At 31.3% G+C, this 22,456-nt stretch overlaps 1 protein-coding gene across 1 annotated transcript in view; it reads right to left on the bottom strand.

Moving 5' to 3' along the window:
• The window catches only part of LOC101893144 (homeobox protein homothorax), a 195,304-nt gene that overhangs the window by 38,671 nt on the left and 134,177 nt on the right, over positions 1 to 22,456 (bottom strand). Inside the window, exon 9 of the mRNA XM_005183744.4 lies at positions 4,324 to 4,422. Within this exon, the coding sequence (XP_005183801.1) occupies positions 4,324 to 4,422 (99 nt within the window). The remainder of the gene's footprint in view (positions 1 to 4,323; positions 4,423 to 22,456) is intronic.

Genomic DNA, 22,456 nt, shown 5'->3' with positions numbered 1-22,456 from the left:
ATCAAAATGAATGAAAGTCTTAAAGTCTTCAGCCAAAATAAAAAAATAAAACGAAGACGAAGGAAAAGAGTGGCATACGCAACATCTCCAACTCCAAAACTTATGAAGTTTATTTTTAATTTTCTTTCATGAAAGACGAAACGTCCTCCAAACCATACCGAAAAAAAACAAAAATCCCGCAAGACTTAGCTCTTTCTACGCTTGCGACTGCAAGTGATATCCCCAAGTGATTTTAAGGTGTGTTTCAGGAATTTTTTACCCAACATTTTCTGCTTCTTTTTTTTCTACGCTTGAACACATTATTCCGCCAAGAGGCTACAGCTCATCAGTTCTACATTGGAGCAGTGTTAATTCCAATCCATAGTCGCCGTTTTCAACTACTGGCAATCTTAAAGACTTAATGTATTTGGAGAAAAAAAAACGTATTGAAAAGAAAAATCCAGCAAAAATCTTAAGTTGAAGTGAAACTTATGGACTTCATCATCTTCGAATGATGATGATGAGGATGATTGCTAAACCAGCAAACATGTTCAAAAAGGTGCGTGGCTGATTTGACCAAACCTAAGCCGGCACAAAAAAAAATATATCTCTCTAGCATCAGTGAACGAAAAAAAAATCGAAAATACCAAACACCACAGCCACAACATTCAACAATTCATGTTGATCATCTTTAAACATCATCAGCAAATCCAAAAACGTATCGCATTTCATTGAAGCGCGAAATTATCATGGCTAGCTATGGATTTTGTTTCATTGCAAATCCCAAAAATTCACAAAAAAAAAAAAACTCAAGGATGTTATTAAAAAAAAACTAAAAAATACAATTATCAAAAAAGAGAGAAAAAAACACAATTTTCTAATATTTCCTTATTTTTCAACTATTTCTTCAAAGGAAAGTTATCTCCCAAACATTTTTATAATAAAATTCGAAATGTTCTCTTAACAATTTGCCAATAAAATCCTAAAAATTATTTTTCCAAATATTTTTAAATAATTTTTAAAAAAAATTACCTCTGTATTAAAAACACTCATACGCACCCTGGGACCAAAAATAAAAATCCAATATTTCTTTTCCTGCACAAGCTAACAATTTTATTTTTTTTTTCATTTCAAATTCTACAAACCCCAATCTTTTTTAATCACTTGAAATTGTTGCTGATTATCCCTTTGGCGGTGGATTTTTTGTATTAACTTTCGAACTTCCATTGATTGTTGGTGTGAATCTTTCAAGTCGCTCCACAAGGTTGCAACCGAAACAAAAAGAAGAAGCATATTTTGCATATTGCTGTTGTTAAGTTTTTGGTTGCCTACAACATACCTCAATTTTGCTTTCTTCATGCCATCGCACAATAGCATAATGATCGTTTGAAGATCGCAACACCATACCGACGGACAGATTTGCTACAAAATAACAGTTTACATTTCAGCAGAAGCCGATCCGACCGACCATCAATGTTGCGCATTTTTTCTGCTTGTTCTTAATGTTTCAAGTGAAAAAACCCCCACAACAACACAAAACGTTAACGGCGTCTATTTTGTTGTTGTTGTAAGTTAAGTTTTGCATTGTGAGCTTATGTTGCAGCCATTTGTTTCTTGGTTACTGGGGTTTTCAAGTCAAAAATGGCGTTACACTCGATGCACATGCAACAAACGATCTTCCTTCCTGCCTCAATATCTTCTACCTTCCTTCCAAACTACCACCGACGCTTAAGTAACAGAATTGCTTTTGAATAGTCGTTTGTTTTTTTCTCTTCCTCGTGGTGTTGTTGGCTTCTTTTCTTGAAACTACAGAATAAAAGCCTTTAAATGCATCTCTATTTAGAAATGTTTTTGAAGTGTTTTTGTTGTTTGGATTTTTGTTTTTTCGTTCGCTTCTTAACACAAATCAAGCAAAAATATCAAAGTATTTAAGCCGCAAACTTCTTTTCTTTGTAACAGCCAGCAAAGCTTTTAGTATGCATCAAAGTAAGGCTAAGCCTTCAAGAAACACCACATTGGCGGAGATGATGACTACGATGCCGACAAGGCTGATGCCAATGTGTCTTGAAAGATTGTAGGAAATCCGCAGGGGGGGGTGGTGGTGGAGGGAAATCCAAAAAATCATTGTTTAACAAAACAACGGCAACAACTTCAAGTGCAAACCGCTCATCTTTATGCAAAATTTACAATACAACTGTTGTAATTTCTAGTATTTCGCCAGACATTTAGTCTAGGCTGGTGTTTCCGACTACTTCTTCTGCAGTACTTTTTTTGTGGAAATGTTAGGCTTCACTGGAAGAAGTTTGTTGTCGTTTTTTTTTTCATCTTTTGTTTGCCATTTCGATTTCCTTTGCTTAGTTTTTGTAACATTGTATTTTTAGAAAACTCTAAAAAAATATCACAAAGAGCTTTTGCAGCTTATCTTATCTTTGGCTTATTACTAAAAAAATAAAAAAAACAAAGATCATTCAATGCCGCAGATTTATGCTTGATTGCAATGTGTTTAGTAAATTATAAACATCATAAGTTGTAGATTTTTGTTTTTATCTTTTTGTAATCATGAGTAAGCAAGAAATTTATGAGAAATCAAAGAAAAAATTAAATCCCTCCCAAAAAAGGGAATTTATAGAGGCTTTACCAAGGCATTTTCGTATTGGAAATATTTTTTCTGAAAACTTTAAGGCCTTGGCTTGGATTGTACGTTAAAACTTTAAAAAAAATTCCCGATAGAAATTATTTAAAAATTAATTTTAAAAATATTGACAATAATTAATAACAGTCATACGCACTGGGGTCCAAAATGTATTTTTGCTTGTTTTAGAGTATTTTCATAATTTTTATTTACTTTTGAAGTATTTCATTGTGAAATATATAAACTATGCAAAACTTTAATATATTCTAAAGACAGAATCCGAGTATCTGCTAACATTTGTGGAAAAAATGTGAACATACCAAAAATAGAGTTGTTGTAACTCCTAAAGGCTTTCTATCACTTGAATTTGCAACAGCTATTTTTATTGGCTAAAAATAAGTCTTGTTCCTAGCAATATTGTTTAAAAATGTTCATTAGTTAATATTTTTCTATCTTTACAGCCAAGTCTAACCAGCAAAATTTTAAGAAATCAAAGTAAAATCAAATCCAACTCCCTACAATTATAATTGTGATCATTTCTGATGACTTTTTCAAGGACTGTTGCTATTGGAAATATTTTTCATGAAAAATAGAAAGTCTTGGCTTCGATTGTTCATAAACAATTTTCAAAAATTCCTGATGGAATTGCTTGATAATTTAATTTTAAAAATATTGCCCATAATTAATAACAATCATACGCAGGGTGGCACTATATTTTATTTTGCTTGTTTTGAGAGTTTTTAATTATTTTTGAACGCATTTCTTCCGGAAATCGATAATTTGTGGAAATATTAAAAACTTTTAGAAGAAAAAATCACAGTATCTGCAAAATTTGAAAAAAAAAGGAGACTAACATTGTATAAATGGGGTCTAAGGATAAACGAAATAAATTTAATGACTTTCTACCACTGTTATTTGCATTAAATATTTTTTTGTTAATATAATTATGTCCTGAGCTTAGATGCAATGAATCTGATAATTGTTCTTAAAAACCCAAAAAAATTAAAAATATCTATAGAACTAATATCAATTATGCGCGGGTAAGTACTTTTGAAATATTTTTATTTGGGAGGGATTTTTATGGTTTTCATTTAAAATTGGGAGAAATTATCATTTTGTATAAAAAGTATAAAGTCAGGGCTTTAAATGAAAATTAAAATAATTTTGAAATTAGCTTAGAAATGCCTGAGATTTTAATTTCAAATCTCTTCGAGTCATTTAATATCAATACGCAGGGAAGTTTCAAGATTATCCAATAAGTTTGTAGGACTTTTGATTGTTTTTATTAAAAATTGGGTGAAATTATTGTACTTTATGAAAAGTATATAGTCCGAGCTTCCAATTGACGTTGAAAGAGTTTTGAAAATAGGATCAGAAATGCCTAAAATTGTAATTTTTAAATTATTTACACTAATTAATATCAATAATACGCAGATGAGTACCCTATGATTTTATTGGCTTCTAATCGTATTATTTATATTTCATTTGAATAAAATATTTTATAAATAAAGTGAAAACACTTTCTTTCGATATATCCTAAAGTTTTTTTTTTCGTGATGCCTAAGATACCTCTTCTATAATAATTTCAAATTTAATTGCCATAATTTTAGGCAGACTTTACCAATAACTTTTTATTTTTTTTAATGGATTTTGGAATAACTTAATATTTTTTTCAATAGTATTAGGTATATTATTTATATATTTTTACTCACCGGGACTACCCAGGAAGACTGAGGAATATAACCGTCTTGAGGCATCGGCATTTCTAGTATCGGCGGCAGGTGATGACCATTCTCTTCGACACCATCGACCTGAAAAACCAAAGGAAAAAACAATTGTTATTCATACATATTGACAAATAGTTATGTACCAAAAAAAAAAGGCAAATGAAAATATTGAATTCAAAAACTACAACAAAAAAAAAAAAAATAGCAAAATTAAAACAAATACGCAAGCAAAGTTTATGTGGTTTCTTTTTGACGTGGTTTGTTTTTTCTACGTTTCTCTTGTTTTTTCGGTTACGGTGAAATTTAAATCCCCCAAAGCCTTTGAAAAAAGGCAAACTTAAAAAATATCAATAATTTTTTTCCTCTTTTCGTTTGGCTCATAACACTTGTCATGTTTATATTAAAAGGCTTAACATATCAGAGACGACGTCGACACACTCACACACACACACATGTAGTAGAATATTTCAAATATAAATGCCGCATAGATTGGATGTTTTTTTTCTGCGCTGGACTATTTTTGTTGTTGTATTTCTCCTATCGTATAAAATATTACTTAAAAATAAATATATAAAACTTAAGCGGGTATTATAGATAAATATTGACAGTTTGACAAAGATATGGAATGGTACAAAGAGTTAAAGACACAAAAACTGGGAAAAAATTATATAAAAATTAATTTCAAACGTGGGTTGTTATTAATAATAAAAAAATAGTGTTTGAAACATAATAAGGTTTTGAGCCGTCGTCATTGAGTCTGGTGTGGTAAAATATTTTGCCGTTATAAAACACAACGAATCAGAAAAAGTTTTTTTTTTTATATATTTTCTTGTTGCCGGAGTTTATGGCCAATAACAACAATAAGGAAAGTCAAAACTCCAAACAACCTTATGGGGTATTTTTTTTTTCTTTCTTTGCTGTAACAAGAGCCTTTTGTGTATAATGTTGTTTAATTTCGAATGACGTTAATAATAATTTATTTTATAACCTTAAATGGCACATAAAAAACGCCAACAATGCTAAACCAGAAAATTGGCATACCTTAAGGCTGGCTGTCTGGTTGGTTGTATTCATCCTTACAATAAGTTAAGGCGTTGGGTATTGAGCAAACAACCAACCCAGCCACCTTTGTTTAAATTCTTATGCATATCCGGAACAAAACTCTAAGAAGAAATTTGAGCAGCTCATCCCACCACCACCGACCCAAGAAATTAAGTTTAAGGAAACAAAACGCAAAAAAAAGAGAAAACAACTCGCAATGACTTCTATGAAAACTTAATGGCCAATTTTCCATTTTTTTTAATGTAATGTGCGTATTAAATTTAATGTTTTTGTGGGGTGTTTATGCGTATGTTTCGTTATGCAGAGTGACAATTTTTTTGTTGTTGTTGGTGTGTTTTTTTTTTTTGCTATAGGGAAGTGAATGACCCTGTTAAGCTTGGAATTGTGGGGGAGGATGTTGTGTGGTTGTTTTTTTTTTTTTTTTTTTGTCTTAGAGGTGTGTTATTGTGTCATTTGGTGTGTCATATTTCTTAATATAAATATTAATCAGTTGTTGTTATTGTTGTAATTTTGAAAATTACAAAATAAATAAGAAAATTGGTTCATTAGTAGAGAGATTTTTTTTTTTTTTTTTTTTGAGAAAAGGAATAAAAAAATTCATGGGGGTCTTGTCTGAGGGGAAATATTGCATTATTTTTTATTTACATGTAACAAATAAAGTTTGGTATTGAAATTTATGGCAAATAAAAAAAATATTTGTAGAATTTTTGGGTTCCCAATATTAGATTTGCAACTGAACTTTTAATAACTGAAAAATTAAAAAAAGCAGCTAAGTTTAGCTGACCCGGGGAACTTGCCAAATGTAAAAAATCCATTAAAAATTGAAGCTATAATTTTAAAAATTCCGAATTTCTGGTGTAGCAGTTATTATCTGCCCGAGAAGGGTGCCCATCACGAACTCCAAACATCGAGTTTGAGATATTGTTTTATTTTCATCATATAAAATATTTTTTGTATTGAACACAGACTCAGATATTTCATTTGAATTTCAAATCAGAGCGCCATCTATTGATGCAAAAATTCTGCAGTTTTCTATTTCCAAAATCTAGCAAAAATCAATAAACTAACTTCTTTGTTTTTGTTTTAATGTTCAAACACATCTCACAGTCTAGTATAGAAATAGACTCTGATGTTACCATTTATAAAAATATGTTTCTTGACTCCCATGGTCCCCTCTTTAAATAATAATATCTCTCATATCTTTCCTCAAAGGAGTTAATAAAGATTTCAATTTCTTAACAAAACTCTCCCAAATCGCTTTCACACCTATTTTGCGAAAAAAAAAGATTTGTTAATACGCCAATAACAACAATTGCTAAACAGAAAAAAACCCATACATATTACATTTCACACCATTGCAGCCGTCGCTACTAAAATCTGCCTGACTGGCCTGCCAGCCTACCTACAACAATTGCCTGCCATCGCGCCGCCATCAACATATAATATTTTTCTTCTTGTCATTTAATAGACTCACGGTCACGACCCCCAAAAAATGAAAATATTTCGCACATAAATCTTAATAATTCTTTTTTTTTTTTCATTTTTCGTGTAGCGTTTTTGTCCACAACATTTTTATTTTATCCCCAAAACAAAAAAAACGAAAACCAAAACCAAAAAGCTGCCAAACAGTCTGCGATTTGTTTTGGGGAGCCAGACATGCGACGCAAAACAAGAAAACACTCCAAGCGAATTTGCTAAGAGAATAAAAGAGTGGAAGAGAAACGCCTTGGTTGCTTTTTGAGTGTGAGAGTCAATGGCAATGAGTTATTTCCCCTCCATTGCGTTGATTGTTGTTGATGTGTGTGTGTGTGCGTGTGCATGGAATATGTACTCTTCACAAATACCGTAAACAGTAAAGAGTAAATTGGAATGAGTACAAAATTGGCTAAATAAGTGAGAGTGGGGAGCACAAAAGAGAGACCAAACAGTAATATCGTAAATTGAGTATTTCAATGGCAAATTTTAAGAGTAAGCGTATTTTCAAAGGGAACAAACTCTTTTAGTGGTGTTTTATACAGGAACAAATTTAAGAATTTTGAAAATAATTTATATTTTTAAGACATATAATTTATATATTTTTTCAAATATTATTTTTTTAAAGTAACATAAAATTATTAAAACTCTCTTATTTTTTGTGGTTTTTACTAGTCTCCCTTCTATAATTTATATAATCATCATTCAGCAAGTCACCCAGCCAGCTAACCAGCCATTTTTCCATTTTATAGTAATTGTTGTTGTTGATTTTTTGCGCGCCTCTTGCTTGTTGTTATTGCTTGCTGATAGTGCAAGTTAAAGTAGTGTTGGTAGTAGTAGTAGTAGTCGGACTCGATTTTCTTGGCTGCTAAAAAGACGGATGTGTGTGAATTTTTGTGCTTTTTCATATGGCTGTCATATGGTGGCCTTTAAAAATGGGTGGAGTGTCATTTTTCCATGCAACAACAACAACGCGAGTATGGCTGTTTTTGTTGTTGCTGTTCTTGTGACGAGACAACATGACTTTTCTTAGTTTAACACTGCTATTTGCCTCATTTCTTAATTGAGTGTTGGTATTATTTCGTTTTTCTTCTTGTTCTTGTTCTTCTTCGCCTTGATTTTACAAAAGACGACGGCATTTTTGTCTTGGGGCCGTCGCTGGAAAATAATTAACTAAAGGAATTTTATTTTTCTTTCTTTTTTTTGGGTTGTTGATTTGCTTCATTTAGTTTTGTTTCTTGGATTTATTTTAAATTAGAAAAAAATATCCTCCCTTCCCTTCTGTGTTATTATTAGATAGAAGAATTTTTGGAGGAGTTTCTGTTGTTTTTGTTTCATTTAAATAAAATTGTATTTCGAAAGTGACAGTTAAAATGATTTATCACTTTGTTTGGCTGGCATTGGCATCCCCATATCTGTTCTATGCTAAGCTATCTATCCACATCTTTGTTAGGGCAATTTTTGGTGGGCCTTTTTTTGTTTTGTTCCATCAAATCAAAATTTGAAGAAACAAAAACAATTTCATAGACAGTTTTTTGGGAAATTGAATGAATCTTTGTGCGTGGATTTATTTTCGTCAAGGGGACAGTGGGAGGAAAGGGAAGAAATTTTGTTAGGAAATACAAATATGAGAACTGAAAATCAATATATTTCTTTTTTGGATTTTAATTTGGATAAAATTACACTTTTGGTTGGTTTGGATTTTTGTCAAGAGGACAGTGAGAGGAAAAGGGATTTATTTTTAAATTAATAAAATGGGAATATAATAAATAAAATAAATATAATAATAAAATGGGAATCTTTTAATCACATTTTCTTACGACAAAAAAAAATCAACGATATTTCTGGCGGAAAATTCGAATATATATCTCATTTAACCAAACTTTCTTCCGACAGACAAAAAAACATAAACGATATTTCTGTCGGAATATAATCGTTGCCGGACACTTTTGTAATAGGGAACGGTACGAAGAAGAAATCCATATTTCTGGGTGGACTATTGAACCAAAAATCCATATATGGATGGTCAATAACTTCCTGAAGAATCTGAAATTATAAGTTCGGTTTTTTTTAACTGAACAAGGGGAGAAAAATTGAGATATTTTGTGAAATTCTGGAATAATATATTTTAAAAAATTAAATAGTTCAATTTTTTGTATTTTTTTTTTTTCAAAGGTATCAGCAGGTGATAAAGAAAGAAATTTTTTGAAAACTAATAAATTTGAAATATGTGAAAAAATTTTTAATTTCGGAAAGACATAGAAAACAATTCAATATTGTTGTTGTTATTTCGGAAATATATATTTCAGAATTTTTTACATTTGTTTGTAACATGCAAAAGGGAACAACATATACCCATTGTTTCTTTTTTAATTAGAGTCGATTTTTACATGTCCGACCGTCCTTATATTTTGGAAACAAAGTGCAGGTCAGATTTATTGTCCGTTTGAGATAAAAATTTCCAAAAATCACTTGTTTTGCTCAAGAACGAACCCTATTGGAATTGGCTAAAATCAGTCCAAATTTAGGTATAGCTCCCATATATATATCATCCGATTTCAAGTTTTTTCATAAAAAATTTCATAACCATAAAAATTGTTATTGTATTTTTTTTATTCCTTCAATTCAATGTCCTGAAATTCGACATTTTTGAGAGTTTAAAAAAAATCCACATTTTCTTCCCACTGTCCCTTTATGTTGTCATCATGCCGTTGGTGTTGTTGTTATGTATGTTTTTCTTGTTCGATATTCAAAATATTTTGTTCTGGCAAGAATATGTCTTCTTTCAAAATTCGTCTCATCCCCCTTGCCCCTACCCATTTTTTACTAATGCTTCGATTTCATTTTTATTTATAACATTTGTCATTTTCATCATCATTTTCCTCTATAACGGGGCGATCTGCCATTGCTGTCGTCAAACTTTTTAGCGCAAGTGTTATATTACCCAACTATAAATAGGAGAGAGAGCAGGGAGTGTGAAGCATATATTCCGCCTCCAACAATACACCGTCAATTCACATTTCACTTAAATGCTTAAGGCAAATTTGTTGTCGCCTCAAAAAGCAAAGGCAGAAAAAAATTAGACGCTTATGACTGCTGCGACGTCAGTGGGGCTTGCTTGCTTGCTTTCTTTCTATTACACAAAGCAATAAGAAAAGAATGAAAGGAAAAAATCAAGCGAAACACAACATAAATTACTTTTTTCCACACACACACACACATAGACTTGCACACAATGTCATTTAGAATTTTTGTATGACTACAATTTGCTTTTGTTGTTTTCAATGTCTGTTTGAAATTGTTTCTTATATTTTTTTTCTAATTTAGAAAAAAAATACAGCGAAACAACACTGAAATTCCTTTTGTAGCGTTGAATTGCGGCAAAATGATTTATGGACCGTGAAAATATGTGAATGCTTATAAATTGAGAGAAAGGACGCTGAGCAGATAAAGAAAGGGGGAGGGGGTAAAGAAAAGAAAATACTTGCATTCCATGAGACAGAAATGAACAAATTATGCTTGTCCTTTTTCTAAAGAAAAATAATTCCGAAAAAAAGGACAATTAAAATACCTTTACAAAATTTAAAACAAAAAGTTCTGCTAATTCTAAAACCTTTAGATTTCCACAACATTAACACCCTTTACACAGAAAGCCTGCCATGAATTTACAGTTCATATCAAGAATATATTGCCATATTGTCGTCATCGCAACACATCACACCAGCCTGCAATTTGCCAGGTTACTGCCGAAAAATATGCAATGGAAAGTTTTGAATATGTGTAAAGCATTTTTAGTTCAATGCTTCAAGGGGTGAATGCAAACAAAAAAACGACACATATCCAACATATCTAACTTAACTCCCTAGGCCTTTACGGCTCGCCTGTCACGACGTGTGTGCTTTTTTGGCTGGTGCACCGCACGTACATGTACGTCATGCCAGGATTATGGGGTTTGACCAATCGTTGTTGTTTGCAGGATTTTTTCGCCAACATTTGCAAAGTTTTTGTTTTTTGCGCTGGTTTTGCAACCCTCAAAACAAAATTCAAAATAAGGCAGGTAGGGGCAGAAACGACAACAACAACAATAGCCATCATATTATTTTCCACCATTTTTTATGGATTTTTTGTTAAAGCAAACGCAGATGCGTTTTTTTTCTCGATGGCCATGGTTTGAATGGTTGTTTGGTTGGTTGGATGGATGGTATGAATGAATGGTTGGTTGCTTGGCTGAGAAGGGAAGTTTTAAAGCCAACAACAATACCATGTATTGTTGTTATTAGCATACAAAATATGAACGGGAAACTAGTTGGCTCTATTCATTTGAAAATTTTCTAAATTAGAAAATTAATCTAGCCACTCGAAAATATATAATTTTATGAGGTGAGAATGGAAGACTATACGCATTTTTCCTCCCATCCAAAAAAATACAATAAAAATATTCACATCATTTGCATGTTTGAAAATGAATTTGACCATAACAAGATCAAGCTTATTTACCTACAACTCCATCATCGTCATCACAAATGTTCCAACAATTTCGTTGTAGTTTTTGTAAATTTTTTCGTTATTGTTGTTTTATTACATTTTCCTTGTTGTTGTGTTTCCTGTGAAAAACTGAGGTTATTGTCGTCGTTGTTGCTTTTGTTTTTGTATATCTATGTATATGTGTATTTTTTATGTAATACACCATATATTTCAGTTTAGACAGCAACACACCGGAGGGTGCCGGCGCCGGCCGAGATGAGACAAGTGAAATAAAAATCCAACCAATTGGAAAATTTACACGTGAAAATTGTGAAAAATTGTTGTGGTTTTAATTTGGTTTATGCTGATGTTATGTTGCCATTGTGGACAATTTATTTTAGTTTTTTTTCCCCAACCCGGCCATGGTGACTTTAAAGAGCAGATTTTTTAAAGAGTTGGAAATTCTGAATAAATAAATAAAATTGTTATTAAAATAACTTTAAAATATTATTTTAATAACAAAATAGTTCTAGAGATTTAATGAGAAAAATTAAAAAAAAAAAATCCTTAAAATAAAATTTAAAAAAATTTTGCATAGTTTTGGGAGTCCCAGAACAGTCTATTAAAAAAATGATAGTTTCCAAATGCAATGAAAATATTTTAAGACATATTTTTTTAAATTTGAAAGAGTCATTTATTCCAGTACAACATTTATTGTGGTGCATACTTTTAGGATTTTTTTTTATTGGTGCATAATTTTAGGAAAAAATAAAATCTAGAATTAAAGGAAAATATTTTTCAAATATTATTCTAATATTGAAAATAAAATAATTCAATAGGTTTAATGAAAAAAGTTAACCTCTAAAATAAAATATTAAAAAATTGTTGCATAGTTTTGGAGGCCTATGAAGAGTCTTTTAGAAAAAATGCAGTTTCAAAAGCAAAAAAGACATTACATATTTTTATTTAATTTAAAAGAGTAATTTATTCCAACACAAAATTTGTGGTGCATACTTTTAGGAATTTTTTATTGGTGCATAATTTTAGGATGAATCAATTTTTTATTTTATTAAAAATTCAAAAAAATTTCATATATTTTAAATAATTTCAAAATAAAGCCTCTATATGAATCATTTAGACCCATTTCTAAAATTCCGAAAATTAAAAGACTTTTTTCTAGAATTGTTATCATTCTATCAACATTTTTTGAAGATTTTTTTCTTAAAATTTAAAAAAGAAAAAAGTTAAAAGAAAAGGAATTCTAGAATCACATTCCATCTCATTGCCGCAAATTGTTTGGTTTAATTGAAATCGAAGAAAAAAATCTATTTCAAACTCCCCGCTTCGTTTCGTCTTTTTTTAGTTCTTTTGGTGCTTCACCATAAATATTCACTTAAAAAGCAAACCATTAAGCCAATAGACACGTTTGTCACGACCTTCCAAAAAAAAAAAAAAAAAAAAAGAAAAGGAAAAAAACCACCACATATGGTCGAAAATATTCATAGTTAAAGTCGGGAGAGCTTTGCGAAACTAAACGACATTAAACAATGCTGCAGAGTTTAGTTCAGTTGCTTTCTTTGGAATTGAATTTGGCATTCCCTACAAAACCAAACCGAAAAAAATACACCTTGCCACCAGCAGGCAAATCCCTGAAAACAACCTGGGTGGGTTCCATGTTGTTTTTTTTATTTTTTTTTCTTTTCATGGCTTAGCGGGAAAATAAGGCTTTTGTTTGAAACCGAAACAGCAACAACAACACAAAAAGTGTGACATAGGCAAAGTGTGACTCCATACAGTCTCCGGTGCGGAAAGACCAACAATAATAAAAATAATGGAGTCAAGCGAAAAAAAAAAATGGAACAACACCATGGCATAACACCATCACCAACAACTAGCTAGGGTTTTGGAATAAAAATCACGTTTAGTTTTTGTTTTTTTCCATTTTTTGTTTAAGGTTCAATGATTGTTTTGGGAACACCTTCTTTTTATGCCATTGTTGGAATGCCAGTGATGTGCAAAACAAAAAATACTAGAATTTTTATATTTTGAAGGAAAGGCCCGCTCTCTTTGCAAAAAAAAAAAAAACGAATAACTGCATTATGTGTCATTTGATCTGGCCATTTGTTTGAGGCCAGAAATTGAGCACACGCCAACAGCACGTGGCCTTTTTATTTTGCCTGACAAGAATCAACTTTTGTTTTCCATGTCTGTGCAATTTCCAAAAGTAATTCATCTTCTTGATGCCATAATGACTTTCTTTACAAACATCTCGTCCTGTTTCCTCACTGACGGGGGAGTTCAAGCCAATTGGTATAAATTACACCCCTTAAAAGGTTGCAAGCCAAGCCATGCCAGCATCATGCCAGCCAAAACAAAATATTCTTTTATTTTTTCTGTTGCGGAGTGGTTAGCAAGATCTGCATGGTTTGAAATGTATCAATTTACCAAGATGCTGATATTGCAATACACATGGCGACATGTGCATTAGCTGCATAATGGTGTCCTTATTACCCTCTTTCCAAAAAAGTTTTGGATGAAAACAGAAGGGAAAGAAATTCGAATGTGGTATTTTTAAAATTATTTTAAAATCGATTCTTAGGCTTGAAAATTATTCAGTGGTTATACATTTTGCAAATTTTCAAAATTACTTTTAAATCGCCAATTCTTTTAGGCTTGAAAATTGCTTTGGGGTTCTTTAATGGAGCCTAATTTTTGGGAGTGATAAGATAAATAGCGATATCCAGTTTTCAGAGGAAAGAAAAGCTCCCCATTTCGAAAAAACCAGTCCAGCAGAGTCTACTTTTAGGCTCTGGTCTTACTACTGGTGCCTACTTTTAGGCATAGTATTTACATAAATTTCTAAAAAAGTTCTTGTGTTAAGAAATGAAAAGCAATGAAAAACTGGTTCCAAATAGGTTTTACCAAGAAAAAATATTTAATTTCATAAAATAGGGTGCATACTTTTGGGCACATATTTATTATTTATTTAAAATTGTAATTTCTTCGCTTCCTTTAGTTAAATTATCATTTCCAAATGAATTTTAGATGATTTGATAAAAAATGATGAAATTAATTTTAAAAAATGTAGTCTACTTTTAAGATTTCAATTCAAAGCATTTTTTATTATAAAATTTTTATTATATCTTCGTATTTTAAAAATTGCAAGAATTGGAAATGCAGAAATTGAACTGGAAATATGGTAGAAGACTGGAAAACATATTTTAATAAAAAAAAACTCTTAAAATGTGGTGCATAATTTTAGGCATATTTCCTGCTTTTAGACTACTAACAAAGGGAATCTCCTAATATTTTTGGAAATGACAACGAAGACATAAAAATTAGGGAGTTGCTTGATAAATGGAATATTTTATAAAAATATAAGTGCTGAAAATATGGGGGACTACTTTTAGGCGTTTTTAAGATTAGATTTATTAAAATTCCTAAGATATCATAGTTTTTGTTGCTTTGGCGCATTTTTAAAATTTGTTTACATAACTTCGAACTTGAAGAAGTAACGTTTTATGAAAATGTAAATTTTTTCAAGAAAAATGCCTACTTTTAGGCTTTGAATTACAAAAAAAAATCTCAATCATTTTCCAAATGGGTAGGATGGATTGAAAATATATAATTTTTAGTTGATAATAGTTATGTTATCCAAAATATATAATAAATAATTTATATATTTTTTAAATTAACTTAATTTCTTTAAATTATTGTTTTAATAATTATTATTATTAGTTCTTATTATTTATTTTTTATTTATTTATTTATTTTTATTTATTTATTTTATTTTTTTTTTTTTTTTGTAAAAATTCCCATTTTCTCTTCTTTTCCTGTTTCCCTAAGTGTTTTCAATAATTTTTTAAAAATAATTTTCGACCGCCATGTAATAGAATATCCTGTTCCCACACACATTAAAAATTACTTCTGGCCAAAGACCAGACTATTCTTTTGTTCTTCTTTGTTAATCAAAATGTCCAGTCATGATGGGTAAATATGAATAGCTCTTCCTTTCTGCCGAACGGGTGTCTGTCTGTCTGGCTGGCTGGTGGACAAAGTACAATGCAACCGGTGCGTAATGATGTTCAGCAAAAGAACAACAAAACATGTAGGGAACATAAAAATCATCATCACCATCATCATTAAGACCCCAACGACAATATTGGGTGGGATATGACCAAAGTTCGTTCGTTTTTTTTTCTTTCTTGCATTTCTCAAAAATGTTATTATAATATTCATTACTCAAATAATAAAACAAAAATTATAAAAAAAAGGAAGAAGGAAAAAATATACCCAACAACAACAACAAAAGATGCATAACGTCTGTCTCCAGTGTTGGTGTGGAGGAGTTGAAGGTGGATCGCTGGCAGGCAGGCAGGCTGACTGGCTGGCTGGTGGTCACTCTCCGACTATCATTTTCCTCTTCTTCTTCTTGTGACCAACAACTTGGGTGTTGTATGGCATGTTGTACGTACTTTATTTTGCTTGTCTTTTGTCATCATGATATGTATACCCTACAAGGTTTTTTTTGGCGTCTCCAAAGCCACCACAATACAACAACACCATCGCCATCACCGCCGCCTGCATGCATGCGACAAGTATTATATTATATTAACAAAAATAACTTAAAGAACAAAATAATATCTTAAGGTTGATGTGTTGTGTTGTGTGTGTGTTATACATAGTGTAACTTTTTGCTGGTGTTGTTGTGGCCATTCTTTTCTCTCATTTCGTGTGACTAATATAAACATACAAAAGCCCAGCAACGGCAGCAGTCGCAACAATATAAGCTAAAATGACAGTTGCGACATGTTTTGCGTAGGCGTCATCAACATCATCAGGCGCAACATCTCCCAGTATCATTGAGAGATTCATATTATTTCGGTTATTGTTGGTGGATCAGTCCAACACCCCCTCCACCCTTACTTCTCGAAAAAAAAAAACAAAACAAAGAAAGCAGAAAAGTCTGGTCAGGCATTCGCGTCAACAATGATCACCCTGATGATGATGATGCTGGTGGTGTTGATGTTGGTGCTGTCCACAGACATCCAGAAAAAAACAAATATTTTTTTGTTTTATACTTAAGAAGATCTTCCTGGATCTTTATGGTGATCTTAAGGAACATTCTTGAAATGCTGTTGTTGTCATTGTTGCTTTTTTTCAGATCTTGGCAAGTAAATGTGTAAAATTATATTATGTACGTATGTATGTTTTTTTTCGGTATGTAATTTTTTATTATTATTGTTGTTTTGATGCTTTGTCTCGCATATTGCTGTTGGTTTAAGGTGACAATAAACAACACTTTAAAGACATCAAAAGTCCGTACAAACTTTTAAACATACACTCGAGTCAGCCAGCGAGTGACAATGCCACAAGCCCTGTTGTATTACATGCATGTGTGTTTGTTTGATTGTAAGCTGAAGGTGTCATTTAAATTAAACAATTGTCTTAATTTTGTTGCTATTGTTTGTGTAGTGATTTTTTTTTTGTTATTTTATTTTGTTGTCGTCTGATATCTATACTTTTTCGGAAAGATGATAGTTTTGTGGAAATCAAACTAAACATGAAAACAAAATTGCCGCTTTTAAAAGTGACATGAATAACACCAACGGCGTATATTAAATATCATGGGCAAAATGCAAAAAAAAAAATAAAATTTTTATTGTGAAATAAAAACAGTCATAAAGGGTAGAGACCGATAAGGGCTTAAAAATATAAACAGATACAAAAATATATAAAAATTGCATTTTTAATGAAAAAATTGGATATAAGGAAAAAATGGTGATTTTTTTAAATTTAATCCCATAAAGTATGCAACACCTTTAGAAAGTTAAATTTGTTTATTTATTTATTATTCAATTTATTACATATTTTTTTTCGAAAACAGTATTGTACCAAATCCCTACATGGGCCCCTAAAAGTGTGCCGCACTTTTGTGCTGAAAATCAACTATACTTTGCCCTAATCTATTTCTTTTATATTTTATAAAAATATATAAAAAAATCTAATTTTTAAGGAAAAAATTGGGATTTAAGAGAAAATGGAGAATATTAAATATAATCCCGTAAAGTAGGCAACACCTTTAGAAAGTTAATTTTTTTATTAATTTATTTATTATTTAATTAATTAAACTTCGAAAAGATCAATAAAAGAGTATTGTACCAAAACCCTACATAGGCCCCTAAAAGTATACCGCACTTTTTGTGCTGAAAATCAACTATACATTGCCCTAAACTATTTCCGTTTATTTCTCTTATTTGTTCTCTTCTTCTCCCTCTCTCTCTCTCCTTTTAGCTCCCATTCAACTCTTTATTACATTTCCTTCCATTTCCTTTATTTAAGTATTTTCATTTCTTCCATTTCACAACTGGCTTCCTATTCACTACTGGTGTCAGGTTCATAGTCCTCTATGACTAAAACTGTTAATATTTCTGCTCATTGTAATTTCCGTTTGTATTTCCTATTGATTTTCTGAAAACTAGCAGCAACAACAAAGAACAGCTGGCAAATAAGACACTTAGCAAATCAAATGCCAGCAAAAAAAAAAATAGAACACAAAAAATAAATATAAATTTGCAAAAACACGCAAACCAAAAAGAACTATTTAACAAAACATTTAACCTCTAAGCACGATATCCTTAAATGTATAGAAAATCACCCAAAGCTAAGAAAAAAAAACTGAAAATTGTTAAAAACTTTATTTCTTAAATTGTGGCCATAATGGCTTTTGACTGGTGCTTATGGTCTAATCTTTTGTGGTTGGACCAAAAGTAGAGACGCAACACCAACTAATGAAACAATTTATGTTCTGAAGATTTGGATTTTCTTTTTGGATCCTTCAATGGTCACAGTCCTTCAATGGTCATTGACCGACCACCACAATGATCGCCGAAAATTTGTAAACCATACAGCACACACTCTCACATCCATCCATCCATCCATACATACACACACGCCACTCATGTTAAGCTGATACGTCCGTTTGACGGTCACGTGACCCTAATAAATCACAGAATTAATGTTACGTGAAATGGTGTCTGCTAACCGAAAAAGTACATATCTCTCTTTGTGTGTCTGTGCTAAATTGTATTTCTAGTTGTTATATGGGTGTGTGTGTGCGTGCATGTGTTTGTGAGCCAGGATAATACGTCACCCATTAAGTTAGGAAGCATGTATAAACGTTTGACTGACTTTCGATTTGTGAAATCACTTTTACCCCCCACAAAAACTAAAGAGGAAATTAAAAAACGAGAGCTGAATTTGAAGTGTGAATGGAGTGGAAGCCGAAAACTAGGCAAGGCTTTTGAGGTGATTTTCCTCAATCCACAACTAAAATGGGAATTTAACAAAAAGTATTTTGAAAGTAAAAATATTTTATTTCTATTTAGATTTGAATGAATTTAAAAAAATCAGTTTTCGCCTAAATGTATGCTACTATTTTCTAATATTTTTTCTTCATTTTTTATGGAATATTATTTCTTTTCAAATTTGATGATGTCTATTTTTTTAATTTATAACTTTTTTTTAGCCCAAAAGTATGCAATGTTTTTTTGTGGTGAGTTGTAATTATTTTTTAACATTCTTATGAAGATTTTGTGTTCAAAAATTATGCTAACAATTAATTTAATTTAATTTTTTTTTTAATTTCCCCACCCAAAAGTAGGCAATGATATTTTCAAATGTATTTCCTTTTTAATTACTGCATTTAATTTAGCCACGGTTTAAGACAAATTTTATGATCTACCACTATTCTGTTATTTTTTAAAATAGTTTTTCAGAAAGCCTCATCTGTTTGCCTAAAAGTATGCACCAAATTTTGTGAATATTTGAAAATTATTAACTTTAAAAATTTTTTCCGACTTCCAAAAACTCAATTTCTCTCCCGCCACCCATTGCCTTGTCTCCGATATTTTCACTACCAGAAAACCGCCAGCTTCATGACCCTATATATATATATATCTGAAAAGATATGAAAAATATGTTTGTCTGCCTGACTTTATGTATCTGCGTGTGTGTGTTTGTGTCACAGTGTAAACATAAAATGTTTATACTCAACTACAACGACAATTTCCTCATTATCGTAAAATTTATTCAAGCAAAATAAATTCATTGGTCGTTAACCTTGACACTGGTTTTTCCTTCCTCACACACACATACACACACCCAGAGAGGGAAACAAAACACGTTAAGAAAATATGTGTGAGTGTGTGTGTGTATTTGTGGCACAAGAGTATGTGTATGTCCTTTTACTCGGTGTCTGTAACCTCGCCTCTATATATCTACATGTTGTAATGTATGTTTAACTATCTCTGGTTGTGATTGTTACCGTTTACACATACATACTCACACCCATACATATATCCTTTACTAGTTCGGGTTGTATAAGTGTTTGAGAGTATTCTTTTTTAATTTACAGTAATTTTTATTTTTGGTAACAAAACAAACAACTGCGATGAGTGTGTTCTCGTGTTTGTGTGTCTGTGTGTATGGGCCAAAACAGCTCCCGAATGCTCGTAAACGTTTATAACGAGAAACATTTGATTTTTATAGTTTTATGGGCCGACGCCATATAACGCTTAAACTCTAGTGTTGTGGCAACATAAATGTAGGCCTAAAGTACCATTTAGTGAGTTCAACGAATTGTTTTTGCCCTCCCAGCTTGGCTGGTGGCTCGCTCCATTTTGGCCTAGCGTTGTTGGTTGTTGGTCTGTGTCTCTGGGTTAAAAGTGAGTGTACACTTTAACTATAACATGTAATTAAATTAATTGTTTAAAAATTGTTTTAAAATATTTTTTCAGGGGCCACGTGCTCTTAATGCCTGCTTTAAGGTTCACAGGGTCTTTAAAAATGTTTAACATTTTAAATGTTGATGCTGGTGTCTAGTTGTTTGAGCCATAAACAAAATGTAGGTTTTGTCCATAAGAATATGATAAATTCATGGAAATTAATTTAGCATACTTTTAGGCTTTACCATTCTTTTTGCAACTTTTACCCAACAAACCCAGAAGATGAAGGCTAGCTAGCAGACATACTTTGTTGTTTTTATGCAATTTTGTAATTACTTTTATTTTTTTCCTGCTGTTGTTGCTGTTGTTTTCTTTGTCCAATGTCTGGCTGGGAATTATTTGTCTACTGGCAGCAGTAAAACCAGACATAGTGTCCTTATTCCATAATTAAAAATGTGCCCAAAAAATACAAAATATGAATTGTATACATAAATGAATATATAACTACCATGTACATATTTTGGGAAAGCAAGAAGGAACTGGTTTTGGATTGCATGTTCCTTGTGTTGGCTGCAGACTCTGCTCTTTCCAAGAACCAAAGAAAGAGGAAAAAAGATTATTGAAAAAGTCTGAAGACCATAAATGAAAAACAAATGCCAGTTGCAAAATAGCACACTCCACACACACACACAACCTCAACACAACTAACTGCAGACAGTCAGTAAGCAAAACAAGACAATATGAAAATAATTTCGTTCATGGCCTACAACTTTGCAACATCCTCGGAACCAATGACTTTACTAAAAAAAAAAAAAAAAAAAAACTGAAATAAAATGAAACGAACTCATTCATACCACAGGCAATGCAATGCAGACATTTTTTGTACGTTCATACAACCAAACAGGCATGAGCACCAAAAACAAAAATTACAATACATTTTATTCTTTTGGGTTTCGGTTTTTGGCCTTAAGCATTAAAGCCTTAATGTAGACTTTATAACAGCAAAAATTACTACAACCACCACAAAAGACACACTGAAAATTGAACATGATGAAAAAAAAAAACGAACTTTTTAACTCTTACCTACCAACATAAATCGCTGTTATTATTTTTTTGTAATACAACAAAATATCGAACCCCTTCCCTGCTGCCAACAACAACAACCAAAAGGGGTTGTTATTATTAAAAATGGATAAAAGCAAAGAAATGCCAAAGAAACAACGCCAACCAAAATATAAACTTTAGTAATTTTCATTTTGGACAATTTCCATGCCTGAACTCACCCATACAAGGAAAAACCGAAAAATAACCTGGTATTTACTCATTTCACCAACTAACCATTTACTCTTCTCGAGAGGGGCCAAAAACTGCGAGCCAAAAAAAATCAAAATCATAACAGCGCATGTGTTTGCCGGTTCTACGATTCTCGGCGTTGTTGTTATTATTGTAGCTTGTTTTTCGTATTTTCCGCTTTCAAGTAATACATAAAATTTTATGTACTGATTTACATACATATGTATGGTAGTGTGTAGGATACAAATAAAAAAAAAAAAAATTTTCACAAAAAGGCTCCATGTATTTGTCTCTCGGTGTGTGTTTGTGAGAATGGCAGATAACTGTCATAATGTTTAAGCATTTGAGAACATATGCATGAAATCGTAAACAACACAAACGCACACACTTAAATTTATTCGAGTTTTGTAATGAAAATGGAGGAAAATTTAATTTTGGAAAAAATTGAAATTTTGTAGCCCCTAAAAGTAGGCACCAAAATTGTTTGCTTCAAGCAAAATTATTAAGAAACTTACGTAGTATTTACAGACAAGCATAACAATTTTTGTATTAATCTACAAATATATTTAAAAATTTATGTTACCCCTAAAAGTAGGCAACATTTTTTTTTGTTTCATAGAAAATCAATTTAGAACATTTGTTGAAAATACCAGATAAGCTAAAAGTTATTTTCCTTTAGAGTTTAAAAAAATATTTTTATACTCCTTAAAGTCGGCAACACAAATTTGTTTTCTAAAGATAGAGTTAATTATAAATATATTTTAATTATAAATATATTTTATTTAAAAGTAGTTGTTGTTTCTTTTTCCAATTACAACGAAGCTTTCCAATAACAAATATGAACATGACATTTATTAAATCCTAAAAGTAGGCTGCACATTTTGCTAGAACATGAGTTTAAAAGAGTCTCTTTGAATGTGAGTCTAAAAGAGTCTCTTTGAATAGGAATAATGACTATTTAAAATACAAAATTGTCAAGATATTTAATAATAAATTAAAAAATAAATAAATAATTTTTTTGCCCCTAAAAGTAGGCTACATGTTTTACTAATATTGGAATTCAATGAATGGAAGGATGTGGAAATGTTTTGTAGACTGTG

Source organism: Musca domestica, unplaced genomic scaffold (genome assembly GCF_030504385.1).
Source record: "Musca domestica strain aabys unplaced genomic scaffold, Musca_domestica.polishedcontigs.V.1.1 1, whole genome shotgun sequence".
In the NCBI taxonomy this organism is placed as follows: Eukaryota; Metazoa; Arthropoda; class Insecta; order Diptera; family Muscidae; genus Musca; species Musca domestica.
This window is presented reverse-complemented; position numbering and strand designations above follow the sequence as displayed.